Source organism: Montipora capricornis, chromosome 11, assembly GCF_036669925.1.
Source record: "Montipora capricornis isolate CH-2021 chromosome 11, ASM3666992v2, whole genome shotgun sequence".
Lineage (NCBI taxonomy): Eukaryota > Metazoa > Cnidaria > Anthozoa > Scleractinia > Acroporidae > Montipora > Montipora capricornis.
Genome location: NC_090893.1, coordinates 14,605,162 through 14,615,291, shown reverse-complemented (window position 1 = coordinate 14,615,291; position 10,130 = coordinate 14,605,162). Strand labels below are relative to the sequence as shown.

General features: G+C 40.3%; 1 protein-coding gene and 1 long non-coding RNA gene across 3 annotated transcripts in view; one reads left to right on the top strand and one right to left on the bottom strand.

Annotated features, from left to right (window-relative positions):
• Positions 1-2,799: 2,799 nt before the first annotated feature.
• Positions 2,800-9,624, bottom strand: LOC138024152 (neuronal acetylcholine receptor subunit alpha-7-like). 2 transcript variants are annotated; one of them, XM_068871259.1, is made up of 6 exons: positions 9,315-9,624; positions 7,552-7,662; positions 7,171-7,215; positions 6,482-6,591; positions 4,177-4,412; positions 2,800-3,899 (listed from the first exon to the last, which is right to left on the bottom strand). In XM_068871259.1, the coding sequence occupies exons 2-6, from the start codon at positions 7,576-7,578 to the stop codon at positions 3,181-3,183; spliced, it is 1,137 nt and encodes a 378-aa protein (XP_068727360.1). In that variant the 5' UTR covers positions 7,579-7,662; positions 9,315-9,624; the 3' UTR covers positions 2,800-3,180. The 2 variants fall into 2 exon arrangements, with proteins under 2 accessions (XP_068727360.1, XP_068727359.1); XM_068871258.1 differs by having other exon boundaries at positions 7,552-7,700; positions 9,315-9,623.
• The window catches only part of LOC138024154 (uncharacterized), a 7,293-nt gene continuing 5,202 nt past the window's right edge, over positions 8,040-10,130 (top strand). Inside the window, exon 1 of the long non-coding RNA XR_011126911.1 lies at positions 8,040-8,074. This is a non-coding gene — a long non-coding RNA (uncharacterized lncRNA). The remainder of the gene's footprint in view (positions 8,075-10,130) is intronic.

The window sequence follows — 10,130 nt, the reverse complement described above, 5'->3', positions numbered from 1 at the left end:
TCGTGCACTCAGTCCTGACCACAGTGACGTAGAGAAATCAAGCTTGAAAACGTGCCACTTTTCTTCTTCGAATTAACACTTACAAATATGCAGTAAACTAAAGCTCAGGCTTCTCATTAGAACATCCTACGTCCGATTCTTAAAGCCTTCTTAAATTTGGCGGAAAACAGACACTCAAATTCTACCCGGCCTCGATACCTGCCAATATAAAAAAAAAATGTATCTACTATGCTTCCCGTTAGAGAATATTTAACGTTGTTGGGTTATTAACAACATTTGGGCACCAGTTGCATTGATGAATTTATCAGTATCATGATATAGGGCAAACCTCAAGTGCTTCTGGGTAGTTTTTGTTTCGAGTGAATCTCGGATAAGACTGAAACAAGAACCGCTGATGCCAAATGAAAATGTAAGTGTGTGCGATGGGAGAGGCGGGAAGTGCTTGCCTGCCTGACACCGGTAATATTTTCCCGCGTGTTTCATCTACAGAGAGCCGGGACTAATAGAACTCTGTAACCAGTCAGATAGCGAGACGAATAGTGAGGGGAAGGTCAAATCTCAGAAATGTGTCCATTGATGGGATTAGTTTGTGAAGAAACTTTGGTGCTGCGTCGTTGAGGAGTGAAACACAAAAAAATTGCTTTTATCAAACGAGTTAGTAAAACGGAAAATTAACCACCGTAATGATGTGTGAGCTGAAGTTTCCAGCATTTCCCTGCTAGCAGAGTTCTCTTTTCTTTTGCGTTCGCTGGACTGACTCAAAATTCACTGTGTTGAGCATGCGCGGCGGTTACTTAGTGACCGAATCCTCACGTGATAGTTCATGTTGTGCGGGCTCACTTAGCAACAGCGGGATTACAGTAAAGGAATGCGCGGGGTACAGTGGGCTCAAGTCACGGTCAGCAAACATATCATGGGTCATGCGGGTTTGAAGAGTGCTGTCCAAGGTTATGTAAGGCGGTCGGATCAAGGTGAGTTTCGACCCATGGCTGGGTTTTCTTTTCCTGTACTTGTCAGCCCAGCGAACGCAAAGCATTAGCCCTTTGTCAAAGTAAATCGAGGAAGGGCTAAGGGGGATGGAAGCGTCAACACTCAAATCTCTCTCATGGTGGTTAATTTACCTTGATTTACTCGTTTGTTGAAAGCAAATTTGTCTATTGAGCGCTTTCAAAACCCGCATAAAAACGCAAATTGTTTTGAATTGCGGCTGATAGACAAACGAGAGAAGTGTTGTTCGCACTTAGCTGGACAATTTAAGCAATTGTTTCTAAAAGAAATGCATGGCTTCATAGCTTTGAAGCCGCTGTTTCTTTGGAGCTCAGTTGGTAGAGCATTGCACCGGCATCGCAGAGGTCGTGTGTTCGAATCCCGTTGAAGCTACCTGCCGGAATTTTTCTTCAGGAGTCAAAAAGACACAGTTGCTTAATTGTCTAGCTAAGTGTGAAGATTACTTCTCTCTTTCGTCTATAGCCTGCACTTGTGCGCATGCTCACTAGCTCGCTAGTTTGGCATAGCTTAGGTGTACCACATGTGTGGGATATTTGGGGTGGGTTTATATGCTTAACCTCCATCCTATACATCACCACTGCACTGGTGAGGCGACCTAGTGAGTGTGAGTGTGAGTGTGAGTGTGAGTAAGTGTAGATACTAAATTTCTATTCTTGTGTTGTACAATATTTCACGAGTGAGCAAAGCGAACGAGTGAAGTATATTCAACAAGAGAGAACAGGCGCCGTAGGGCTCTTATAGCCAAAAATTGGCTATTTGAACCTTACGGCGCATGCTCACTCCTCGTGCGAACATGAATGCACCAATTAGAGACGTTTTTGATTGTGAGAAAACCAACGAGAAGACACTTTGTTTTAGGGTTCCCCAGATCTCTTCTCTCCCCCAGTCAAGAGAAGAGCTACGGGATAGAGATTGGTCCGTTAGGGGAATACATGAACCCAACAAATTGACATTCTCCAAACCGTCTTTCCTCGATCATAGCTCGGTTGGTAATTGCACCTTAATTGCATAGGCGTCGCAGAATTTATGGGTTCGAATCCCGTTGAAACCACTGTGATTTTTTCATGTGTCAAAGAAACAATAACCTGCTTAAACTGTCTAGCGAGGTACAAAGATCACTTTTCTCATTCATTTTGTTTTCGTGAAAGTGTCGAAACACCGATAGAATTTATATGACCAATCTCAACTTGTGCAAAACAGTGCAATTCGAATAAATTACCTGCAACTACAATCGTGGACAAAATTCGTTGAGACAGACAAGCAAAACTCGAAATTTTCGATGATTTCAGAATCAATTCCAACAGTGGTACCATATTTTAAAACTACGTTGCAGTCCTCACTGCCCCCCCCCCCCCCTCCCCTCCTTCCCCACCCAATACAAGGTTGAGAGTCTAAAACAAACAACGGGTGGATGTTGATTGACAACATTGTGGGTGTGGTGGGGGAGGAGCTGGGCATTGGTAGTTGAATCTCGCGCGACTGTCTGCTCTAAGTGCAAATATGTCCCAAGAATGTTGTCTATGATTGTAACCCATGCCATGGTGACGTAGCAAAAACGAATGCGTTCAAGTTGCGATTGATTATTTTCGGCTTCTCATCACTCGAAAAACTGGCGCGAATCTTTTATCGTGGTATTTAGAACCAAAAAAACAACAACAACATTCACGAAAATACTTTCGAATTTATATAACAGTTTTATCTTTATCTTTATCGCCCGTTTTACTATTAGCTCAAATCCCATATGGCCGTGACCATGGATACTGTGTGGTTTATGATTCAAGGGTTTTAAAGTAGCGTTTTTGGATGATGATTTGTTGTTACAACACTTGAATTGGCATTCGATTCAGAAACAAATAAAATCTCTTTTCCGAATCTTATTCGAAAAAAATGGAAATGGTATCAACGGGAACAGATATCTTACGGGATGCCACCATATTTGCGTTATGACATCATAATTAAGTTCCAAATTATTCTTTGTTTCCATATGACGTCACAACGGCCATCTTGGTGACCTTGAACAAGGAAATGGCGGCCTTTAATATTGGAACCCCAATCGAATCCCTGGTTTGAACTTTCTGTTGTGCCGTTTAAGAAAATTTGACTAGAAAACGCCGATATGTCAACAAGGCTTCGAGGTTGCTCATTGGTCAGTGATGAACAAAGTGACAAAACCTACAAGGAAACCCCTATGTACAGGCCATACGAAATAATGCAAGTGAACAGGAATAAAATGAAAAACATGCGGTCCATTTTTATCGACACTTTTTGCCACGTGTAAGGGTTGGGCTCTGTCTTTTGCTCGTCGGCATTCGGCACTGGCGTGCTTCTGTTCGACTCCATCATTTCGATGCCTCCTATGGTGGCCGCGGATTTGACAAGAGCGGGTTGGAAGTGATCAGCTTCTACGACGTGGGTCCTCTGGGGCTTCTGTCCTTTTCTCCTCCCGAAAAACCAACAGAGACTCTGAATCCATCTGGGGGGAGATTCTTCTCTGTAGTAGATCCACTGAGTTAAAATGTTGGCGAACAGAACCAAGGTGATTATTATCATTGTCCCTTGGAGTAGCACGCCCAGCACAGGGACACCATCTGAGGTGACTGGTAAAAATGAAGGAATCATAAGAAGAAACACTGTCATGGACAGCAGTACCGTTGTCACGAAGCCAATACGCTCTCCGCTTTCCACGCGAATAAGGAAGCTACTCAGTGACAGGACAGTGAGTATAATGCAAGGAATTGTAAGGTAAAACGTATAGTAAAGCGGTTTGCGTTTCATGCGCACGGTGTACACAGCCTCGCTGAAGTTGAATTGACAACACTCTCCGTGGTCTGTTTCTGTGATCTCAAAAGTAGGTTCCAGTACCTCCCAGTTCCCACTTTCCACAAAACGATCTGAAATGAATAAATTAAATACGGAAATTAATAATGATGATGATGATGATGGTGATGACTGTTAATAAGCTAGTAGTAAGCTGTTAGTAAGCTTTTTATTAATATTATTATTGTTATTAATATTATTATTATTATTATAAAGTTATTATTATTATTATTATTATTATTATTATTATTATTATTATTATTATTCCCTCTAATTAGCCAGAACATTGATACATTGATTGCTGCCATTTTTTGTCAACCATGACAATCAGTGGTATTTTTGAGGCCTTACTTGTGAACTGACTCTTATCCTTGAAGCTCTTGATTCTCAGCAGATTTTCTCCATACGTGTATGAACCAAAGGCTATTGTGCAATTCTGTTGATCAAACGGCCAATCGTCCACCTGCATTTCGCAATTGACTTTAAACGTCGCCGGACTACTCCAACTACATTCACCATCATGTTTCACTGAAACATCGGTGACAAACTTGCCAGGACCTCCAGCTAAATTAATCTGGTCGTCACCACTGGAGATAAAAAAAGCATTGTAAAATTCACATTTGTAAAAAGCTTTGAATTGTTCGTTGATGGAACAACTGCCTGCCTACGTTGTCGAGGTTCAATAGCTTTTCTTAAATCGCATATCCGCATTCTTTAATCATTTTTTTTATCTTTCCTACATTTGTATATATCATACTTTCGAACGAGTACAAATATGTGAATATTTCATATATATTTTATCAGGTAATAACATGTGCTTTTCTTGATTTTTTTTGTTGTGTTTTGTACATTGAGTCCAGTTTTTATCTCTTAAGTGCCACTTAGATTTTGTGACATTCCTAATTTAAGGATTGTATCATATCCTATCGTACTGTGTTGTATTTAAGAATTTTGAAGCAAGCAACCGTGGACAATTTTCCTGTCGGTGTACGTTGGATCAGTGGCTTGATCTGATCGGCGTTATTTCAAGTTGAGAAACTAAATGTTTTAAGCAAGAGCCGATACAACGTAGATTTGATTTGATTTTAGTGGTGTACTATATTTCGGCTGGCCAAACCAGCCTTCTTCAGGTACAATGAGAGTTTACATTGAATTGCTTCTATGTACATATATATATAGTAAATGGATGTTGACGTAATACTGGAAAAAATGTGATAAAACATGGCAGTTACAGAGATTTTGAATTCAAATACTGAGAGTCACGGAAAAATAACGGAAATCACTCAAAATAATTCACTCAATTATTCACCGAAGTGGAGCTGAATAATGGTGGATATTTACCGAGCAGCGAAGTGGCAAATGCGTCACTTTCACCGACATCTTTTAGATTGATTTTCCCGCGAAACCAGACCCTTCCAGCAAATCGCAACACTTTTGCATGAAAATTTATTTCACTCGTGTGGTATCGAGCTAATTGACAATTCCATGAGGGCGCGCTGGATATGAGATGGTAAATAGCCAACGAGGCGCATAGCGCCCAGTTGGCTATAACCAGTCTCATATCCAACAAGCGCTAATGGAATAATTGTTTTATTAAATTTTCGTTAAATTCTGGACACATGACATGTAAGGGTTTCATTAAGGTTTGAAGCAGGGGAGGGGGGGGGGGGGAACATTAGTTTAACACCCGGGCAATGTATTGGGAAGGCCCACAGGGCTTTCTCTCGTAGGGAGCTCTCGGGGCAGGCTCCCCCAAGAAAATTTTGAAAATCTTAAGTTGCAGAGATGTGTTTTCCTGCATTCTGAAGCCAAGAACAATGTTCGTCAACCACAGAAAAATCACACCTTTCTTAGACAAGTTAATGATTTGATACCAATATCCACTTGATGAACATCAATTCATTAACGTGATAAAAAAGTGCTCTCACATTCTGACCTTTTCTGATCTGGAGACAATTCGGCTCGCTAAGAAACATAATCGGCGATCGACAGCGATCTTTTCTGGGCCGCCAAAGCGAAACACGCAACATCGGGGCGTTTCAGGTGGTCTTTTATGGATGTAGCAATTCTTTTCGCAATGCGTCATGGGGTAATTCGTCCTGAATTGAACTTGGCTTTTGAAATTGGACGCAGCGTATGAAATTGTGACATTTGGACAACAGAAGACATCGTTGAGATGGTGAAAGCAGACGGGCAAAGTCATGTCCATAGCCGGTCAGTTTGCCCGGTGCCCGGCCCTTAATGAAACCCTTGCATGCACCCTTAAAAATTAAAGCCAAATTTTATTGCATTATTTCTATTTTGATTTTACAACCGACCGGCCAAAATCGGTTTCCATACAAGGTCATTACGGTGTATGAGCTGATAACCGAGTGAGTGAACCAATCACAAAGCTAGAAACGCAATATCCGATGTCGAAAATTTAATAACGCACAATATCTTGTCGTGTTCCAAAGAGGTAAACTTGGCATTCCCAAGACACGTCATGGTGGTTGTGACAATCTTCCTTAATCAAATGAGTGATAAGCGTATAGAAATGGGCCTGGACATATCGGACGGAGACAATCTTTCTTTTGAATGTACAGTTAAACTTGAGAAAAAGTCGTTTTGCAATAACCGACTCTGAATTGTTGGATTGTATTTCAAGAGTGCTTACTTGTTGAAAAGTGCGATGTCCGGAACCCAAATTTCATTGGGTGAGAAATGCACGCGGTCAACATTCTTATAATCGCTTATATTCCACTGAAGGAATTCGTTTTTCCATTTCTGCAAAACAAGAAAACAAACCACTCACTTATTTTAGTACTGATATACGTCAATCATGAACAAAAGATCTTGGGATAGAAGTAATAATGTATCCTATAAAATCCTATTTTGTACGCATTATTTAGGGATCGAAGCCGTTTTTAATTTATCAGTTTTGTATCATCCCTCTTTCCCTCTATGTCCTGTTTTACCCACCCCTCCCTGCCTCTTTCTTCCTCTCCCTATTCCCCTATTCCGCTCTCCTCCCCCTCTCATGATAACTGATAGTTAACTAGAACTCCGTCGAATCATAGTTAATAGAGGGGACTGGTTTTGAAACTCGGCAAACATCAAATGAGCAAACAAAGAGGCCAAGATTTAGGTTGGAAAGTCCGCGACTGTGCACAATCTTTTGTTTTCCACTCATACATTATGCATGAATTATGTAAACAACACGTTTCTATTGGTTAGTGCGGCCTCGGTACGGAGTAAAGAACTATTGTGTTTTGTGAACGGTCAAGGCCAAAAAAGAGAACAAAAATCTACAACAAAGAAATTTCCCGGGTTTCATAACCATTTCCCTGTATCACACTGACTTACTTGTATAATCCATGTGTCCAATACCACCAACTGTTCTTGGGTGTCCTGTTTTAAATAAATACGAAGAGACCGGCTGATCAGTAAGACATCTTTTGATAGATCAGCAAGTAATTGTATCCGATCTCTGTGAGTGAAATATAAAATATTCTAGTATAGCCAAAGGATATGGAATTGATGCGGATATTTAACAATTAGTGTGGCCAGTGGTTAGGACGCTTGCCTTGAGATCCGGAGATCCCGGGTTCATGAACCAGACTAAGTGCTTTACTGGTATGCTACGAATTCGTAAGGAGAGGAGGGAGTTGAATAATGACATGTGTCTGAGGTGTTCTAACACTTGAGGCGAGATGAGCTTACAACTGAGAAATAAATCACACGTACCACTCGTACAAGTCTGCTAATTCTCATCGCAAACTCCACATTGACATGTTTTCTTCCACTGATCACAGGGCGAACTTTCTTGTCATAGTTCAATAAAAGGTCTGCTCGTATCTGATGTTCAGGCGAAGACAGTGTTGAGCAAAAAGACCCTTACAACAAACAAATATGATTTATTGTGGCATATGTTGGTTTTCACGGTAACTAACCCTAGAGGAGAGGGAGCTACGGTCTCCGCAGGCAACGCTCGAGGGAATAAAGACGCAAGCGAAGTGCATTCGAAGTCTTGCAAGCGATTTAATATTCTTTTAAGGAGTATAAAAGCAGGAGCCGTCACAAAAAAGAGTAATTTCGAATTACATTGAACTGTGTCTTGGTTGACTAATTCAACTTTCTTTTAGTACACCGAGAATTTGCATTAGCGATTAGGGCGCTATGCCGGAAATGCGTCACTTAATGTAACACCCTCTCAAAATCGCATAATTATGAAAGAAATTTGCCCAGTTGCGATTGCTAAACAGACAAGGTAAGACATTTGGTTCTACAGTAGAATCCCGATTTCTTGAACTTCCAAGGGAAACGAGAATTGGTTCGAGAAATCGGGAGTTCGAGAAATCGAAGGTGGCATCAAATTACGCTAAAATGCTGAGGCATTGTTTATGCGCATTTTCATAGAAACACGTCCCTTTTGTTCTATATAGATGTCTTTATTTACAAACAAAACGTATTGTAGTTGAAAAAGTAACACAAAATGGCACTAGCGCTGTAGTTCTGCACACAGGTTTTACAGCGCTTCGATTAATTTACACCGTACGGAAAACTTTTCTTCACAAAAATAGCGTGTGATAACTTGTTGCCGTTTTGCACCGAGAAACTTTCTCTCTAACTTTTGAATTGTTTTGGGTGACTCGGCGAAGACTATCGATGAAGGCCTCATCTACGAAAAAGTTGTTTATTTTCTTAAAAGCGCAGAATGTAACTGAAATCGTCACTCGGTGGCTTGTAAATTTTCAGAGTTTTGAGTATCAAGGGTTGAATTTTCCCACGGGAGCCGAGAATTACTTCGAGTTTGCGAGAGTTTCGAGTTATCGAGGGTTCGAGAAATAGGGGGTAAAATTAGAGTGTTGGAGTGAAGCAAATCCAAGGGAAACGACAACTGGTTCGAGTTATCGGGAGGTTCGAGAAACCGAGGGTTCGAGAAATCGAGATTCTACTGTATATCTGGCCGATACAAGCCAATTTCTCGGGGTCTGGGACTTTGATTTGTAAGAATTTGACTATAATTCACATACAATGTTAAATTAGATTAAATTTTCAAAACAATGCCCGTTGATTTTCGCTTACAATTTTACCATTTGTGCTGTCATGCAATTACACAAGACACATGATCTCGGTAACATGCTGTCTTGAACGCAAATTTAAGTAAAGTAACGTTTCATTTCAACGTCAGGATGTCCCCCTGCCATCCTCAATGTATGCAATCCCTCCCCGGCTCTGTCGTTCGCTCTTTCTATGACCATTTTGAAGAAACGATGAAATGATATATGAAATGAATCAAATATTGAACCGCGGCATGAAATCAAGTAAAGGTACTGAGAGGATCATAGCTTCACTTCATTAGAAGCAAATACGAAACGGATCACAGCAAGGTCATAACAACGTTGAAATTATCGAAGATGGAGACCCCTAGCTCTTAATTCGAGCTTACTTGATGTAAAGTGAGAATGTTCATTTTGCGGTACAGTTGTAAATCTAAGCTGACTTACCTTCAAAGAATGAGGGAACGCCGAGGCATATCAGCAAGATTTCGATTTTCTTCATCATTATGTAGTTTTCTTAAAACTCCTCGTTAAGTGGCTCTAAGAAAAGCGGATTAATCTTTCTTCATTATTCGGCGTGAACGTGATCACGCTTGATCAGTAAAGACGAGACTACGATATGCTATCTTTTCTTGAAAACTATAAGAGCTCGCTTACGTCAAATACGGCGTCACGTTAATGACGAACAACAAGGATGATATCGGGGATCGATATGATTTCCTCTCCCTTAAAAGGATACTCCTAAGGGATTTTAAAACATCAAATTTCAACGAATTTTAGAAACTTTAACATTATTTACATGGCAGTGATAAAATAATTGTTAATCGTTTTAGTCCATTCAAGTCGCTTCGCACACCTAAAACAAATAGCAGACTTAAGTAGAATTTGCACAGTCATTTTCAATTAAGTAGTTAATTACTTGGACTTCAATTGACATAACTTCTGCGTGAAGAAATCGTTATTGAAACCATCTCCAAACACCACATCTTCAAAAAAAAAAGAAGCTAATTTTAAGTGCTTTATGACACAACTAGTGGCAATCTTGGGCATTTCTAATGAAAGATTAGAGCTACCCCTTCTCTTAATTTTCAATGCTGGAAAAATGATAGGCATCGCCTTTTTTGCGAGAACTCAGATTGCTTTTGGAAGGAGGGAGACCAAACCTCTCATTTTATTTTCCCAATATTATCGCACCTATAAACAATCACAACAAAGGTCAAGCATTTCTTATCAATAGCTTTTGATTTTCATCGTGCTTGTATA